Here is a 19358-nt window from a genome sequence, read left to right as displayed (position 1 = left end):
TTTAATCTTCACCCAAAGATATGTTGTGGGGTTTTTTTAGAGAGAGAGAGGAAGAGACAGAGAGAGAGAAACACTGATCCGTTGCTTCCTGTACACCCCGATTGGGGATTGAACCAACAACCCCGTATGTGCCCTGACTGGGAATTGAACCCAAAACCTTTTGGTGTATGGAATGATGCTCCATCTAACTGAGCCACACCAGCCAGGGCTGAATGAGCATTAGTACATCTATACAACATTATTCAGCCATAAAAATGAAGTGCTGCCGAAACCGGTTTGGCTCAGTGGTCTGCGGACTGAAAGGTCCCAGGTTCGATTCCGGTCAAGGGCATGTACATTGGTTGCGGGCACATCCCCGATAGGGGGTGTGCAAGAGGCAGCTGGTCGATGTTTCTCTCTCATCGATGTTTCTAACTCTCTGTCCCTCTCAATTCCTCTCTGTGTAAAATCAATAAAATATATTTTAAAAAAAAATGAGGTGCTGCCCAGTCAGTGTGGCTCAGTGGTTAAGCATGGACCTATGAACCAGGAGGTCATGGTTTGATTCTGGGTCAGGGCACACGCCTGGGTTATGGGCACAATCCCCAAAGTGGGACGTGCAGGAGGCAGCCGATCAATGATTCTCTTTCATCACTGATGTTTCTATCTCTCTTTCCCTCCCCCTTTCTCTCTGAAATCAATAAAAAAAATATACAGAGAGAGAAAAAAATGAAGTGCTGATACAGGCTACGATGGGCATGAGCCTTGAAAACATGGTGCTGAACAACAGAAGGCAGTCAGGAAAGGCACATGTCATATGATTCCATTTAGAAATTCACATCTTCCCATTCCCCAGCCGCTGCCAAACACCAGTCTTCTCTCAGCCGCCATGGCTTTGCCTGTTCTGGACGTTTCCTGTAAATGGAATCATATGAGTTTCTTTTGGGGGCAGTAAGAATGTTCTGAAATTAGATAAAAGTAATGGTTGGTTGCACAATTCTATGACAATACTAAAAACCACTGAATTTAAAAGGGTGAATTTTATGCTATATAAGTTATATACAAATTTTAAATTAAATTTTGGTTAATATAGTTTGGGTAAGCCAACACAAAACAAATGAATGAATGAAGCAAGCCTAAAATAATAAGGCTCTGTTACTCAGCATCTTTGTTTGATGAAATCCCTTAAACAAGCCACAAGAATAGGCTGTAAGAACAAAGAGAACGGGACAAGCAAGGGCTAAGCCCAGACATGAAGAGGGACACACGTTTCCTGGTATAATCCTGGATGGAAAACCCATCGGTCACTAGAGGCCACCTCTAACCGTAAAGTCAAAAAAATACCATTTCAGAGCTATGGTGACCATTTTAATTGTTTTTGGATGAAAGAAGGGGAAAAAAAAAAAAGGTGTGTGATGAAATGAGGATTGGTGAGCTCAATAACACAAAACACATTTAGCCCTTAAAATTTCCAGTGTCTGGGTATCATGATAACAGTTTTGACAGGCTGGCCAGCGTGGCTGAAAGATTGAGTGTAGACCTATGAACCAGGAGGTCTCAGTTTGATCCTGGCCGAGGAACGTGGGGCTTGATCCCCAGAGGGGGCTTGCAGGAGGTGGCCGATTGATGGGTGATTCTCTCTCATCCTTGATGTTTCTATCTCTCTCCTCCTCTCTCTTCCTCTCTGAAATCAATTAAATATATATATATATTTCTTTTTTCTTTTTTTTTTTTTTTTCTTTTTTTGATGGTCAGGGGCAAAACTGGGCTGAAAGATCTAACCCTTCACCTCCATGAAGGTAACCTGTCCTACCCACCATCTCCCTGAATTCTTAGAGCAACCTTTTTAGGCCAGAAAGGATGACCCAAGCCCTTCCAACAACAGACAAAAGCAAGACAGAGATGAGGGCAGCGTGCCTGATGGAACGAGCAGCAGAATCCAGACCAGAATGAAGGTCCCGACTCCCAGCTCCATGAAGACGTGTCGTCAAGAAGCTTAGGCCTCAAATTCTTTCCGTTAGACCTCATGCTTGCCCTTGGGTTACCTCCATAAAGGAAAAAACAGTGTACGGAGTAGCAAACCCAACTTTGAGAAGCTGTTTGATTTCCCTCCCTGTCCCTGTGCCTCCTCCAAAGAATGCCATCTGCCTGAGGGGCTTCCTGCGGGGAGCGGAGCTGGTGGATTGCGATGCAGGACGAGACCCAGGCAGAGCCGCACCAGCCGCCTGCTGCCAGCACAATCCCGGCCTGCATGGCAGCTCCAGGGCCTCCCGGAAGAGAGGTTAAGTTCGGTTGATGAATGCATGACATCAGTTACTCCTCTGGATTGCTCTCCAAATGCCCCTGGGAGGCAGAGGAGATTAGGTCACTAATGCAGTGCTTCCGCTGGGAGAACAGAGCTACTCAACACAGCACCATCTTGGTGAGCCTCCCCCCGACCCAACCCCCGAGGCTTCCTCTCTGATCACTTTCTCACTTGATATTCCATTTAAAAAAAAAAAAAAAAAAAGTACTTTTAAATAAAAGTTGGGCCAAAGGGGCAGGATAAAGCTTGAACACTAAGCCCACCACCTGCGGGCAAACTCCCGGGAAGGCTGCACCGGATGTCCGTGAAGCACCGGGCAGGGTGCAGGGCACACAGCAGTGCCAGGAGCGCACTTCTTCATTGTCAGAAAGCATACAGGCTGGGGTGGCTCAGTGGTTGAGCGACGATCCACGAACCTGGAGGCCATAGTTTGATTCCCAGCCAGGGCACACGCCCAGGTTGCGGGCTCAACCCCCTGGCATGCAGGAGGCAGCCGATTGATGATCCTCTCCCATCAGTGATGTTTCTATCTCTCTCTCCCTCTCCCTTCCTCGCTTAAAAATCAATTTTAAAAAAAGGGGGGGGGGGAGGAGGAGAAACTTCTTTATCCTGGGATCTGTGGGTGCCATCGGCCCAGAGGGTGGGTCAGAATTCCAGGCCTAACTCTTTCTAACTTTGTGGCTTTAGACGAGTCGCCTGGCTTCTCTGGCCTCCCATGTCCTCCTGTATGTGGCATGAGGGGAAGCCCACTACCTTCAGGGTTGGCATGAGAGTTAGACATAGTGTGTAGAGAGGGCTTGTGTGGCTCCCAAATCCCCAGTAAACGGCTATCAACCACCGGCTCCCTCCCAAGGACCTTCCTCCTGCCATCTCCTGCCAGAGGACGGAGCAGGCAGCTCCTGGCTACGATTCCTGCAGGTCCGTGGAGGGGTCCCAAGAGCAGCCACGGATCAGTCCCTTCCCGAGCTCATCGGAAGACGAGAGAATCCAACGTAAGCCCCAGAGATGAAGGGCGGCGCACGCCTGGGTTTCCCTGGGACGGCGCGGGCTTGCGTTGCTGTCCCGAGGTAGAAATGAGGAGGACCCACCTTCGCTCTCAAACGTGCGTCCCTCTGGACCGTCCCTGACATGCCCGCCTGCTGACAGGGGTGTAAGATGACACTCGGAAAGCACACCACCCATGCGGGGCCTGAGCTTGGCCCTCGGGTTTCAGGTAAAGCTCTGATACAGAAACTGCACTGCCTCCAGACTACGAAGTCCAGCCCCTCCCCAGGCTCAGAGTGGCCCCCGAGTGGACTGGTCGGGCATAGTTTTCTACTCGACTACCTTCTTGCCTTACCGATGGCTGTGCTCTGCCTGCCTTTTATCCCCCATGATTTGTGTGGCTAATGAACCAAGGTCAGACTAGATAAGTAACGATAATAAGGCCTGCGAGCTGAATGAAAGAAGCAGATGTGAACAGCTGGCTGTCTCTGCCAGACGGGCAGTGTGGGCCAGGGCCCAGGACTCACGTCTCTGAGGGCCCATACAGCCGCCCCATGCGATGCCACACCACGAAAGCGGGGTCCCTCCCCACGCCTGCGCAGAGGACCGCCTGCCTTCTGCCAGGACGGCCGCCATGCTTCTGAGCACTGGGCCCGGCACAACTAAAGGCTTCCTTCGCTGAATACCCTCTGGGGGAGAGTTTGTCAGCAGTGCTGCCAGAGGACCGGCCCCGGCCACGCAGGGGGAGCTCAGCGGCGAGCTGCAGGCTGTGCACAGGGAGATGTGGGTGCGGCTCAGCCGGGAGCGCAGGCCTCTTGGATGAGGCCGCACTGAATCCGCCAGGAGAGACAGAGGGGGCCGGGCCTGCAGCAGCACGGTCACAACCAACTGCAACGTTGGTCTCATTCGAATTCCTTTATTTTTTGGCTGAAAATTCAAATCTAGAACGAGTTATTAACTCGATGAGCTGTTTCCTGGTGACATTTCTTTGCATCTGTGGGACCGGGTGTATTGTTAAGAAAGTTAGGCCCCAAACTTCCCAGTGATTATTTGGAGGGGAAAACGAGTGAAAGGTAATTCATGTGTATGAAGCTTCCTCAACAGAGCTGCTCTTCCCGCCGTGTTCAGAACACAAACTCCGTGGCCTGGGCTGGGGATGAAGCAAGCCTTGAGCTCCCTCCTAATCTCACCAGCAAAGGGAGAGAGCCGTCTGCAGTCCCGCGTGGGACTGTCTCCTGGGGTCAGGAGAAATGAATGAATGACAGACAGACAGACAGACAGACAGATGGATATTAGGTAGACAGATTAGGTGATAGAGATTAGATAGACGATACAGGTTTGGATATATAGCAGAAGATTAGATAACTAGATAGATAACATGCATGATAAATTAGTAACATGATAGCTTAGATGATAATTGAGATAGATAGATAGATAGATAGATAGATAGGTAGATAGATAGATTCACACAAGTACCACAAGTATCACAATAATCATTTTTAAGTCGTTTGGTACAGCCCCGGCCTGTTTGCTCAGTGGTCAGTGTCGGCCCTCGGCTGGAAGGGTTGAGAGTTCAATTCCCAGTCAAGGGCACATACCTAGCCCCAATCAAGGAACATGTGGGAGGCAACTAATCGATCTATCTCTAACATTAATGTTCTCTCTCTCTCCTTTCTTCCTACTCTCTCTAAAAATCAATGGAAAAGGGTGAGGATTAACAAAATAAATGAACGGTTTGGTGCAAACAGTCTCACTCAACAGAATCCGGAAGAAATTGTAACCTATTGTTTCCATTTTATAGCGAGGGGGCAGCCACCTAGACATGTATCAGATGGTCACACTCGAACAGAAAGTACTAGAAAGAGAAATCGAGCGCAGGCCTGATTCCTGGCGTGCTCCCACCCGGGGAGGGGCGGGGGGTGCTCCTTGCCATCGCACCTCTGAAGCGTGTCCAGCCACTCCCACCGGCCGGGAGAGAGGCCGGACAGGAAGGCTCCCCGGCTGCCTTCAGAGCCCAGGATCCTGTGTTATTACTACCAGGCCCTTTTGATTTTTCCCTCACGGGCTCCCCGCAAGGAAGGATTCCAGCTCTGACCCATCATTAGAGGGAGATTAGGTCATAAACACTTGGATGCCACCTAAAGGCAGCAGGGCTTTCCCAGGGAAGCCAGCTCAGCAGGTGGCCCACAGGCTGGGGGACAGCAGGCCCAGCCCGGCTGCACTCATCTTCACCTTCCCTCCCTCCGTCCCACCACATGCCCTGTTCTGCTCACCGCCTCAGCCCACGAAGGCCAAGTCCTCACCAGAGTCCTAATTAGCCAAGTAAAACCTCAGGGCACCAAAAACAACCACCGAGGGAGGAGGCCCTCTCGGTGACATTAGCTCTACCTACCCCGTTTCATACGCTTCTGGAGGGCACCGGCGAGAGTCCACTCCCCACCTGAAGACAGTGTAATCCCTGCCCTTCAAAGAGGACAGGACACGGCAGGGGACAGAGGACAAAGGACAGAGGTGTGCCACCTAGCTTGTAGAAGAGCTTGGCAGACGTCCACTCAGTTTCAGCAGAAGTCTCGCTGCTACAAGCACTCAGACAGACCCCTGGCCCCAAATCCTGGCCGTCCCCTAGAAGCTTGCCGAACCCCAACGCCCAGGCCCACCCCGGAGCAATGAAGTCACAAATTCTGTTACTTTATGAACATTCCCCCGGGGGTTCCAGTGTGCACTCGGCGTTGGTAACTGCTGCCCCGGCTCATTGCAAAATCCCTTCCAGCAGAGACCCGGCCCCGCCGCGCCCTCCCTGTCATTAGGGGAACGTTTAGTCACAGTCAAAGAGCGCTGCCTCCCAGATGGGTTAACCAGAAAGAACTCTAATGTCTACTCCCTGTGATGCCCCTGTGTCATTACCATGGCAGTTAAGAAGGGCTAAAAGCAAGGAATTTGGGTAAATGGCTTCCCCCTACAGCAGCAGCAAGTCAGAAGCAGAGCCCTCAAAACCCAAAGAAATAAATAATCATTTTCCGGAGGAGAAACAGGGAGATCGTCCCAAAGACCGGAACAGGGAAAGAAGGGGAGAGGGCCCCGGGTGGAGTGGGGTGATTTGGGGCCAGATCTGTGCACAGGAAGGAGGAAAACTCAAGTGACTTGGCCGCCCCTCCCCAGACAGTCGTTTTTCCTTTAAAACACCGTGTACCATTCACTCTTTAAAAGGAAGAGTGTTCACCTATTGTGCTCTCGTGAAAAGCAAAGCAAACCAATGCACACCGAGGCAGAGGAACTGAAGCGGGTGCTCTGTCCTGGCTCCTGGCTTGACCAGAAGGAAGTACATTAAACAGAACCACGGACAAGTCAGCGTGGCTGCTAGGTGCTCTCTTCAGTGACTGTGGGCATGTCCCTTCTTTCTAAACGCCCTTTTCCCTCCACCCTGCGTGGGAGCTGGGCTGGGCAGGTGGGCAGCGGGGCAGGTGGGCAGCGGGGCAGGCGGTGAGGGAGCCCTCCCCCAGCCCTAGGACTCCCCAGAGGGTCTGTTCAGGGGGGGGGACAGGGAGTGAGGGAGCAAAGATCCAGGCTCCCCCGCAGCCCCCCACGCCAGCCAGAGCAGCTCTGCTCTAATCAGTCTTATCTGCCGATGGAGTGGGTCCATGGGAGAAAAAGGGGCCCCAGAAAGCAGTGCAAACGCTATCAAAAACAGAAGGAGCAACGAGGACTCATCCCACTGCCAGCAGGCTCAGTTTCCACGTATGCTGGGGGCCCCTAAAAATGACAGAAGGCTCTGCCCAGGTCACTCAGCCGGCACAGACCAAGGGCGCCCTCAGATATGTGTATGCCATGCAGGCTCTTATCTGGCACACAGGACCCCGAGCCCATGGGATGCTGAAAGCCTGTCCCTCGCACCCCGAGACTTTGTGGAGCCCTAACAATTCCACTCCCGCCACCTCCCCTGGCTCCCGCTGTCATTCTGGGCACCAGGGCTGACAGGAAAGGACCGGCTGCACATCCCACAGACGGAATCGGGGTGTAGTCTCTGGGAGCATCCGAGGACTGAGACTTCCCGACCCCTGGGTGCACCCACAGGCAGCATCAGAACTGAAGGGGAGGCCCTGGCTGGCTTAGCTCAGTGGATAGAGCATCAGCCTGCGGACTGAGAGGTCCCAGGTTCGATTCCAGCCAAGGGCACATGCCTGGGTTGCCGGCTCGATCCCCAGTGAGGGGTGTGCAGGAGGCAGCTGGTCAATTATCCTCATCATTGAAGTTTCTATCTCTCTCCTTCTCCCTTCCTCTCTGAAATCAATAAAGATTTTTTTTTTTTAATTTTTTTTTTAAGAACTGGAGGAGAGGGTGCAGGCTCCGTCTGGAGAGGAGAAGACACCCTCTCTCTGTGGAGTGGGGTGATTTCCAAAGCTCCCAGCTCTCAGGCCCGGAGCCCGGCCAGGAACACAGGGGCACTAGGATAACTGCACGATGTCCAGGACTCAGGGCCTCGGCACCCAAGCGGGAATGTCCCTGGTCTGGTGGGGGAGCCCCCAGCGGCCTCCGTCAGGAGGAAAGCGTTTGGTGAAGCATGTGCCCTGGCTTCCAGGAACGCCGTGCTGGCCACCTCCCAGGATGCATCGTCTTTTCCCTCTCCTCCCCCGGGGCGGGCGATCAGCCAATATCCCCGGAGTGGACGGCCTCTTCCCTCCAGCCACTCGCAGGTGAGATTTGCACGGAGACACCTAAGAGGCCTGCCCCACGGTGTCCGCCTGCAGAAGGCCCTGGTGTCCTCAGGCGAAGTGTGTGACCTCGCCCACGTGGGGCCTGGGAGGACCCAGGAGGGGCAGGCAGGCAGGCAGCCTACTCCAGCAGCCACCAGATAGCGTGGCTTTCTAATCGCCAGGCCACGGGCACATTTTGTGGTGACAGCTCTGGTCCTGCACTTGGAAACTTTAGTCTGATGTGGTCGGGCTATTTTGTAAACATTTTCTAACCCGAGTCAAATGAATGATGCAAGGGGAATCATCAAAGTATCAATTACAGATACATTCACATTATAGTGTGTGTGTTCACACGTGTTCTCGTCAGAAGTAGGGAGCAAACCCAAATGCCACATGGATGCAAAAATGACAAGCAGTGGGTGTGCCACAGGAACACTGAGCCACGTCTCCCCAGGAGAGCCAGCCAGCGGGGCCTGAGAAGCCACCTCGCCCCTGGGCAAGCCGCCTGCCTCCCGGGCGAGGCTCTGCAGGAGCCGGGGCAAGCCCAGTGGTTTGGGGAAGGACCCGGAGTCTGTCATGGCGCTCAGGGCCACTCCTCAAACAGAGGGGACCCTGTGCCTGCAGCAGACACAAGCTCTCTCACTAACGACCAGCATGAGAGCTGCTGTCCCACTGCCTTCGCAGAGGATCCAGACAGAGGGGGCAGTCCCCATCCACAGCCAGGCTGATGCTTGGCCCTGCACTTTCCCCTCCTGCCTCTCCCCCAACTGCTGCAACAGAGCGGCTCACTGCAGGGCAGGGAGCGGGCGGGGGGAGGAGGGCCCAGCAGAAACGAGGATACTGGTGAAGAGGCAGCAACCATTAGACAATAAACCCTCCTTCCATCCCAGGATTCTCAGGCTTCTGGCATCACTCAGATGAAGCAGAAAACCAAGTCCTGTTAGTGTATCCATCCATCCATCCATCCACCCATCCACACATTTATCCATCCATCCACCCACCCATCCATCCATCCACCCATCCACCCATCCACCCGCCCATCCACCCATCCATCGATGCATCACAGAGTGCCTCAGGAGTGGCAGGGCTGGGTGGGTGGGGAATATTCAAACAAAAGAGACAGAAGAGCCTTGATCAAACTGTAACACAGGGCGATGGCTTAGGGGCCGTGGATAAAGGCCCAGTGTTTGCCTAGCTGCCGGCCTGGGCCTAAAGGGGTAACAAAGATTCCCGTGAGCAGAGGGGGGTGGGGGTTAGGGCATTGTGACTGAGGTGGCACAGTGAACCAGGCTGAGAGCAGGACGGGCCACGTCACCGAGGGCCCTGCCTCGGGCTGCACTCCGGGAGCAGGAGGAGCCACGGAGGGTCTCAGGAGGGAGCCTGGATCAGCATATGCCGAACGGATGAGCCCAAGCTGCAGAGCCGGGATGGGGCGGGAGACTCCTCAGAGGGAGGAGGTGACAGAGGTCTGAGTCAGGGGCAGGCCAGGAATGGGTGCCAGAGATAACAGACAAAACGGACTCGATTCAGCAGAGGTGACTGGGCTTAGACCAGCATGACAACGGGGACAGCCCTCTGTGAGGCTGGGCGGCGGGAGTGAGAGAGATGGTGAGTCTGCTTGGGGATGGCTGCACGGAGGTGCCTGGGGCACGCCCAGGAGCCACACCCCGTAGGTAAATGACAAGCCCGGAGTTCCGGAAAGAGGGCCTTCCCAGCTGGCAACCTTCTCTGTCCTCGCCTTCTCTGTGCTCCAGTCCCGTCCTCATCTCTGCTGGCTGGCACCGCGGGGAGGGGAGGAAGCCCTGGGCGTGCTGTGCTCAGGTTAGCAGAAATGGCAGCCAGGCTCCTCTCTCTGGGCTGTGGCTCCCGCTCCTTGGAGATCTAGAATCCACAGAGCTGGAATGGACCCCCCACCCCACCAAGATCCATGCTTTCCGACCGCAATTTCCGGGTCCCCACACAGGTGCACAGGCTCCACCGGCAGACCGTCTGCTTGGACAGGTCGGGTGGGGCTCAGGAACTGAATGCTTTAAGATGCACCAGGTGACACCGGAACAGGCTGCCGACCTACTCGGAGAAGCCCTGCTCCTGGCAGATGCCCGGTCAGACCCTCCTGCAGCCACGGCCCCTCCTCTCTGGCTCTGCTGAGAAGGCAGAGGGCGAGTGGGGGGTCTACAGGGAGGGGAGGCTGTTGGCCCCTAAAGTGAGGTGGATAACGCCGACATCACATCTGAGTGCTCACTTCTACGGCCGGGTCCCACGGGGACGCCTGCAAGCCAGTATCTGAAACAACTTTCCCCATTTTGCAGTTGAGGCGATTGAAGCTTAAAGTCGTCATCCCGCCGGTGGTGGTGTGTACTCCATGCCTGTCACCCGAAGCACAGGGTGAAGGTAGGCAAGCTGCGCCCTGCCCTCTGGCCTCAGTCTTCCCCTCTTTGAAATGCAGAGAACTGCCCTAACCGGTTTGGCTCAGTGGGTAGAGCATCTGACTGAGGACTGAAAGGTCACAGGTTCAATGCTGGTCCAGGGCTTGTACCTTGGTTGCGGGCACTTCCCCAGTAGGGGGTGTGCAGGAGGCAGCTGATCGATGATTCTCTCTCATCAATGTTTCTAACTCTCCCTCTCCCTTACTCTCTGTAAAAAAAATCAATAAAATATATTTTAAAAATAAAGTGCAGAGAACTTTCCCCCACCTGCTTCCAGGAGACTCGGGTCTTGACGATGATGATGGTAACACACCGCTGGGAAGCCAGCAGCGTTCTCTCCAAGCAGCACCCGTGCCACCTCTGGAACCCTTCGCCCAGTCTGCATGCTGCCTGCAGGGCACGTCTGGACCCCTGCCCACCCATCGCTGGACAGAAAGGGCAAAGGGCGTTCCTTCTGCCCGGCGCTGAGCGCCGCACACAAAGGTCTCCCTATGAGCGTCTCAATGGACGGCTCTGTTTGGCGGCAATAATATTATTTTCTGCTGCTGACGTGTCACCTCCATTTTTGAACTGGGAACATTCGGCTGCATTTTCCCCTGTCGTATCAGAGAGAAATGACACCCCCAGATCCTCGGACCAGGAAACACATGGCAGGGGGCAGGCGACATGGCTCCGAGAAAGCCAGAAAGATGGGAGGGGGAGGGGCAGGCTTCGTTGCACCGATCTGCTTGCTTCAATGGCTTGTTTATGCACGTTTGCGCTTGAATCGCTAAGCATTTCTTTAAGTCATTAAAGAAGCTCCGATCTGACCCAAGCAGCAGGTCGTGAATACCAGGGAAGTCACTGAAGCTAGTTCTGGGCAAGGCTCCTTCTCTGAAAAGCACGCCCAGGCCACTCGGTCGCTGGAAGCAATGCAGAAAGTATGAGCCTCCAGCAGGAAAAAAATCCCAGTTTCCTCATCGGCATTCTCACCGCTCATCTCCCGAGCGGGGGAAGGGCAGGCTAGGGGGAATGTACGGAGGTCAGTAACCGCGGGTAGTTAGTGTCCGCGTAGCTAACGTTTTCCTCTGGACATAAAAGCAGTGGCGTTTGGGGTGGGATCACTCTGACCACATCCTTGCCACTTGTGATGGCTTCCACTCTCTGGAGTTTGCTCCACTAAATCCCCCTCCTCTCTCACACCTCCCGCACCTGCCATAAAATGCGATCACATCCTGCCCCGCGGAGCAGGGCAGGCGGTCTGACTGCTCACGGCACCTTCCTTCTCATCTGCCCATGGGCCACCTGCTGGCTACTCCGGGTCCCTGGGCCAGCTGCTAGACCCACGAGGAGGTCCCTCGTCCTGCACAGAAGCAACCACCTGGGATGAAGGGAGGAAAGCCCACGGCCACTGAGAAAGAAAGAAGCTGCAGAGAAAAGGCAGGTCCTTGGCAAGAAGGGCTATGCCCACCTGGTGAAGGTGGAGGGAAAGGGGAGGACAAAAGAGACAAGAAGCAGGAAAGGGGCCACGGATGGGCCCCGCATAAGGAGTGAGAAGCACATACAGGAATGACAGAGGAGAAACAGACTGCTGGGGTCTCTCAAAAATGTCTGAGAGAAAAACGGAATTTTTTAAAATATATATTTTATTGATTTTTACAGAGAGCAAGGGAGAGGGATAGAGTTAGAAACATCGATGAGAGAGAATCATCGATCAGCTGCCTCCTGCACACCCCCTACTGGGGATGTGCCTGCAACCAAGGTACATGCCCTTGACTGGAATCGAACCTGGGACCCTTCAGTCCGCAGGCCGATGCTCTATTCACTGAGCCAAACTGGTTAGCACAAAAAAATAAAACCCAAAAAAACGAAATGTCCTGTATCTGTTGAACAAAATGCACGTTATGAGAGGGGAACTATCTCTGAGCTGCACGGTGAGAGCCGGAAAGAAAGCCCAGGGCCATCTAGTGCGCATCCTTCACTGGGCATACAGCAGCTAAAGCCCGAAGAACTGAGGTGACTTGCCAAGGTCACACAGCACGTGAGAGAGACCTGGCTGGGGACACATTCTCCATGGCTCTGGCCCAGCAATTCCTCCAGCGGCCGACATCACCGGCCACTCCCTCAGGAAATACGAGTTGTGGCTTTTTAACGCTTGGTGACCAATGCTGGGACCTACATGGGACCCCACCTGAATCCACAGAGACAGGTTATAACCTTGACCTGACCTTGAAGGATGACAGCAAGCAGTCTGTGCTTTTCCAAGCTCCAAGTGTGGGTCCCCAGCAGGAGGAGGGATGGAAATGCCCGGTGGTGCCAAGTGCATCCTGACAGACATGGTGACAAAACAGCAAGCTTTCCCACGAGGCCAGAGTCCCAAGGCCTGGGGGGAGGGCCCCCCTTGAGAATGCACCCACTAGGTTAGGTGATGTGTGCAGCCAGAAAGAAATATGAGCCCTAGCTGGTTTGGCCCAGTGGACAGAGTGTCAGCTTGTGGATTGAAAGGTCCTGGGTTTGATTCCGGCAAGGGCATGTGCCCGGGTTACAGGCTCAGTCCTCATTAGGGGGTGTGCAGGAGGCAGCCGATCAGTGATTCTCTCTCATGATTGATTTTCTATCTCTCTCTCCCTTCCTCTCTTAAATCAATAAAATATATTTTAAAAGAAAGATGGATGAAGGCCTAAGCTTGGAGGCTCTTTCTGGGCAGTGATGAGAAAGCTGAAACAGCAGAGTGGTCTCTGACCCTTCAGACACACGAAGACCAGGACAGAGAGAGTGGGAGGAGGTGAGCATGTGATTTAAAACGCACGGGAGCTCAGACTAGGAGGGCAAGGCAGGGCCACATCCTTCTAGGTGGTAGGATAGAAAAGAGGAAACTTCCAGACAGAGCTTGAAGTCACAGGTAAAGAGACCATCATTCTGAAAAATAACCAGTTAAGACAGGTTTTCCTAAAGTATGCATAGCTATGTCTTCTGTTAGCTTTTCAGACAGATTGTATGTTGACTTTCACTCTAGGATAAAATCTTTTTTTTTTTTTTAATATGTGTCTGCTGGCCATTATGCAGTTTGCCTATCTCCTCAAAAACAAAATATTTGTCAAAGGGCAATCAGTAGGCATGCTGAAAACTGACTATTCCTAAGTAAACTCCTAACGTGTGTGTGCTATGACCCCAGAAAGAGACATACGATTTGGCTGAATGAAAAGCATAAATCCTTCAGAGCAAAGCATGAAGAGTACCTGGCCACTGATGGGCACAGTTTTCTTCCCAGATCAGATGAGACTGGGTGTGTTCAGGGTGGTATGGCTGTAGACTACAGTTTTCTTATCTACATGGCAATTAATACCCTGTTTCCCCGAAAATGAGACAGTGTCTTATATTAATTTTTTCTCTCAAAGTTGCGCTAGGTCTTACTTTCAGGGGATGTCTTATCTTTCCATGAGCTAGGTCTTATTTTCGGAAGATGTCTTATTTTCGGGGAAACACGGTATTATGTGTGGGTCTCAACAATAAAGAATTTTTAAGAAATATATTATCTATGGTGCCTTCTCCAAGGAGGACTGCTCAATTCCATTCATGTCAAATCCAGGCGGGGAAGAACTGCCCCCATCTGATTTTCTCATCAGCGGACACGAGATTCCTGGTTCAACATGTGCTGTACCCCCATCCTCATTTCAAAAAGATGCACCCTCAAGAATTCTTTACAAATCAGAATCCAACACTTATGAGCAAAAGCTCAAAATTGGTAGCTTTGGAGATTACTCTGAATGCTGTGTTTTCACAGTAACCACAATCAAATCACATTCGCAATTTAACTTTTGTCCGAAAGTTCTCAGGCAGAGAAAGCAAGAAGCCACTCCTTTTATTCTACCACAATCCTCTAGATCCGTGTTCTCAAGTTCCATTGGAGAAGCCAGGGTTGGTCAGAAAATGCGAGTTAAGAAAACAAGACAACTGCCTGGCCACCCGCACCCCCACTCCCTTATGTGGCAGGTCAAGCCACTGCCCGGTTCAGCAGCTTCTAAAAGAAAAAAGGCAAACGACACAGACTCATGCTCCCGTGGCAAAGGCCCCCGCGTGCGGAGATTATGATGGTAAGCTGTCTTACTGATCATGGTGGTGCCCCCGGCCAGAGCCGCCTTGGTGCCTTGGAAGAAGTCATCAGCAGAAGTCATTCCCTGGTCAGGCATCTGGAAGCGGGTGTGGACGTCGATCCCTCCGGGTATCACCATCCGGGAATGGGCCTCGATGGTCTTGACCCCTCCGGGCACAATCAGGTTTTCTCCTATTTGCCTACAGGAATAGGGCGGTGACAATGGTGGTAAGTGAAATGTCCTTGAATCAAAGGAAATCTGACAGGCATCTTCACCAAGCCCTACCTTATCCGTCCCTGTGTTCACTAGACATTTCCAGTTACTGTGATTATTCATAATATATGTGCACTCCCCATTCCCTACCACCGGCTAAGAAGCAATACAGCGCTTCCTTAGAAAACCAAAGTTAAATAAGGCACCAGAGGCCTAATCAAAGAGGCTTAGTGACCAGAAAACCCCTACAATCGAAAGATAACAAGACCCCAAGGAATTTACATAAAATGCCACTGCACTTTCTCTCGATAAACACATAGTTGAGCAAATTTTCCCATAGCAATTTCCTCCAGACCTGTTAGCACTTTACAAATAAGTATTTTCACCAAATCCTTTGCAACATAGAGAAAATAAGGGAGAAGCAAAAATAAATAAATAAGTGAATACTATGATTAAAACAGTTTGAAAATTTGGAAGCATGTCATTAGCAACTCAGATAAGAATGCAGAAAAATTCATTATGTTGAAGGATATAAATTCATTTCCAATGTTTAAAAAAATATTTCTGGCCCTGACTAGTTTGGCTCAGTGGATAGAGCGTCAACCTGTGGACTGAAGGGTCCCAGGTTCAATTCCGGTCAAGGGCATGTACCTTGGTTGTGGGCACATCCCCAGTAGGGGGTGTGCAGGAGGCAGCTGATGGATGTTTCTCTCTCTTCGATGTTTCTAACTCTATCACTCTCCCTTCCTCCCTGTAAAAATCAATAAAATATATTTAAAAGAATATATTTCTGCTTCATCTTTCTACCAGTTTGTATTTTTTTTTAATGAAAAAATAATCAAGGAGAAGTGGATAAAGTTCAAAATCAAATTAGTGATGACTAAAAATAGCCCCCAGGCTTGCTCACTTCCAGGCCAGTGTCTTCCTGCTAGATTCAAACTGGGGGGAATGGGACAGGCAAGTCATGGTATGTGAGAGCCCGGAGCAGAGACTGTCATAGGCACACACATGGAGAAAACATTAAATATGGAAATGGTGGGACCTATTTTAGGTCATAAATCAGGGTGTGAGTTTCCAGGCAACACATACATCCACTCCAGTTTTCCATTGCTCGGGAATGGTTTGCTGTGGGGCTTGATGAATGCTGCTTATTCAAAAGATGTCGTTTGCAGCAGTGTTTGTCTTTAAACAGATGTGCTATTTCTCTGGAGCCTCATGAGCTGTCCCAGTCGGAAGGGCACAAGGATACTGGTATGCACTCCACTCGCTTAACCCTCTAGACTCCAAAAACAACCTCATGCAATAACGGCTCTGTTGTTAGTAACACAATACACAAGCAACACAAGGGCAGTCTCACTGGTGTTTGTTGGCACTTAAAGAATGAAACCTAAAATTCCCTTGGGATGAGGCAGTAATTTGTCTATGTTACTTAATTTGTTTTCCTTTGGCCCAACCACTGAATTCTTGATTCAGAAAGCAGATGTGCTATCTTGATAGAAAAGGGTCTACTCACACTGTGTCCTTCCACTGGACAAGGCAAGCAAACAACTACATCCTAGGAAAACCTTTAGTATATGCAATGGATCCTAAACCAAGTATCTGAGCTGGCAACAAGAAGAAACTGTGTCACCTGGGTTAAAAATAGCAAATTACATAATGCGTTAGGAAATGGGTAGGCATTGAATTGTGGCTTTGAGTTCCCTAAATCTGAGTTTTCAAATTCACTAATTACTACCAATCGAAATGGGCTTAAAGCGACACTAAGTCACTCTTTGAAGTCACTAAATCTTGATATTATGCGTGTGAACCGTAGGAAATGCTTGGGAATACTGGAAGGTACACGAATTCTTCTCTATGAGATACACTTACTTGATCAACCCATCTTCCATGTATATGTCTGCATAGAATGACTGGTCATCATTAACGATTTTACCTCCTTTGATCAGAAGACGATCGCTCTGAAACAAAGACATACCAAGGTCACCATGTATACCTGACCCATGAGGAGCACTGGTACTAAAATAAGTGAGTTAAAGGCACATTTCACTATTCAAACGGGATGCTCAGCCAGCTGGCATGGCTCAGGGTGGAGCACCAGCCCATACATTAGGAGGTCACAGTGTGATTCCCCGTCAGGGCACATGCCAGGGATGTGGGCTGGGTCTCCAGTGGGGGGCGTGCAGGAGGCAACCGATCAACGATTCTTTCATCACTGATGTTTCAATATCTCTCTCCCTCTCCCTTCCTCTCTGAAATCAATATAAATCTATTTACTGCTCAAAAATGAGCCAATTTTGGGGCCGGGACTGGTTTGGCTCAATGGATAGAGCGTTGGCTTGGGGACTGAAGGGTCCCGGGTTCGATTCTGGTCAAGGGCATGTGCCTTGGTTGCGGGCATATCCCCAGTAGGGGGTGTGCAAGAGGCAGCTATCTATGACTCTCTCTCATTGATGTTTCTAACTCTCTATCTCTCTCCCTTCCTTTCTGTATAAAATCAATAAAATGTATATTTTTTTTAAAATGAGCCAATTTTGGGAAGGTTCGGTGACAATGGTAAACCTGTACGTGGGGATCTATTTGACACAAGCTCAAAGCTTACCATCATAGATTTAAAAACAAACAAAAAACCTTCTTTCCAGAAGACAATACTGTTTAATGGCTTTAAGCTAAACTTCATTAAAAAAAAAAAAAAATACACCCACATGTAGGGAAGTCAATTCTTGGCAAGCTTTGTGTGGGGGGAAAAATTAACCAAAAGTCTGTTGTCATGGCAAAACTCAACACAAACACACTAGGTTCCACCATAACAAGGTTTCAAGTCAGCCTGCTCATTATGTGTGCGATTTCATTTTGAGGTAAATCAAGGCGATTGTAGCAAAGAGAGAAAAAAAAACAAAAAACTCTTCAATCATACACCATTTTAACTATTAAACTGTTAAGGGAAAGTTTTATGATGAAGTAGATGAGAGGGCAAGTTCTAAATCTAACACCACTATAAATTGCCAATTCACTTATGATATAATTAGTGTAAAAAAAAATACATATGACAAGCAGCACAGGAGGGCCAAGGATATAATGAAAATGTTGCCTTATGACTCCTCTCTATTCCAAAGGCTTTGACAGAAGGCAGTGTTAAAATATGAGGGTGTACACTTGTGCTATTCCACACGGGGTTGAAATGTTACAAGTTAAACCACAGATTGCCCTCTTAACATGCAAAACATTTCGAAGGAATGGCATTCATCTTGACAATGGTTAACTCTAACTTGTTACAAAACAACACGCTCAGCAGGTGCTATTATATTTAGCACCTGCCAAAGAAAATATCATAGCAAATGTTGTAGCAAAAAACACATAAACTGTGAGACCCAAGAAGATTCTTTTACCCCAAAATGCACACATGGATTTACAAAGCAACATAATGAAAAACAGTAAGATCGTTAAATTCTGTACACTTCAGTGTGCTGTAGACTTGGGAAAATCGTATGGGAAAGTGGAAATAATCAACAGCAATGCCTGCACTTGTATAAGGTAAATGTAAGGACCTTCATGAAATCCAGCGAGGTGGATGGAGAGTCCTAACCCATGACACTTAAGGAAACTGAGGCACAGAGAGGTTACATCACTTGCCCAAGGTCACCTGATCAAGTACACTTTCCTTGGTCGGCACAGAACTCCCCCTCAGGATCCGGCTTGGACAGGATAAACAGTGCCTGGGAGGCAAAGAGAAGCCCTGCCCTTCACCACCTGCTCCCTCATTCGCTGTGGTACCTGTCGCAGCCATCCCTGTGACGCCCGGAGCCAACACACACACACACACACACACACACACACACACACACACACAGGAAGGAACATCACAGCCCTGTTCGCTCTTAGTACCTTCCAGAAGGCTTCTTACATAAGAGGCTGGCTTGTGATGCTGGGAGGAACGAGGGAGGCCATGCTATTATCTAGGTCCTCCATAACGCAGCCAGATTTTCAGGGTAGAAGGGGGCGCTCTTTTAAAAAAAAAAAAAATCAGTCTTGTTTGCTTTTTCATTTTTTTTCCCTTCCCACACTGTCAAAACGAAACTGCCTTTTTCATTCAGGAAGACAGCGATTTATGTGGGACGTGCAGCCAATGTGCTCTCCACACCCTCTCTCCAGACTCCTTCCTCCCAACAGGGACTATCCAAAGGTCCCCCTCGCCGGCCCTTTGGGATGGATCCTGGGTCTTTGGCCTTTTAGGAAAAGCTACCACCCACCCTCGCCATTGAGCAGCCTGGCTCGTCCTATAAGATCCTCTCCGGCACACACCCCCGCCTGCCCCTGTGCGTTTGCTTCCACATCTCCCTCCTGCGGATGGGTGTGTCCTGGTGCATCCACAGGAGGCCGGGTGCCCGTGGCTCAGGAGGGAACGCGCGCCCTGCAACCCAGCCCTGGGCACAGCCACACTCTGCAAGGCTCCTTCCTGCGTCTGCCTCGGCCCCGGGTTCCACCCAGCAAATCCGTGGGCCCATGGCGACTGCACATCGTTATGTAACAATGAACATCCCCCGCGTTCCACCCGCCCTCCCCAGCGTGTCATTTGGGATGTAGATCGTCATTGGGGATGTCGATCGAGAACCAAGACGAGCGAGATTTTTTTTCCAGGAAAAGATGGGGTGAGGATGGGCGCGGTGGGAGGGAGGACCTGCAGCCTCGC

General features: G+C 50.8%; 1 protein-coding gene across 2 annotated transcripts in view; it reads right to left on the bottom strand.

Annotated features, from left to right (window-relative positions):
• The window catches only part of DPYSL2 (dihydropyrimidinase like 2), a 120815-nt gene that overhangs the window by 50910 nt on the left and 50547 nt on the right, over positions 1-19358 (bottom strand). For both annotated transcript variants that reach the window (XM_036450140.2, XM_036450142.2), the window contains exons 2-3: positions 16541-16629; positions 14473-14657 (exon numbers count right to left, since the gene is read on the bottom strand). In XM_036450140.2, coding sequence (XP_036306033.1) covers positions 14473-14657; positions 16541-16629 — 274 coding nt within the window. The remainder of the gene's footprint in view (positions 1-14472; positions 14658-16540; positions 16630-19358) is intronic.

Source organism: Pipistrellus kuhlii, unplaced genomic scaffold (genome assembly GCF_014108245.1).
Source record: "Pipistrellus kuhlii isolate mPipKuh1 unplaced genomic scaffold, mPipKuh1.p scaffold_m20_p_21, whole genome shotgun sequence".
In the NCBI taxonomy this organism is placed as follows: Eukaryota; Metazoa; Chordata; class Mammalia; order Chiroptera; family Vespertilionidae; genus Pipistrellus; species Pipistrellus kuhlii.
The sequence above is the reverse complement of the archived record's forward strand: the minus strand, read 5'-3'. Positions and strand labels throughout refer to the sequence as shown.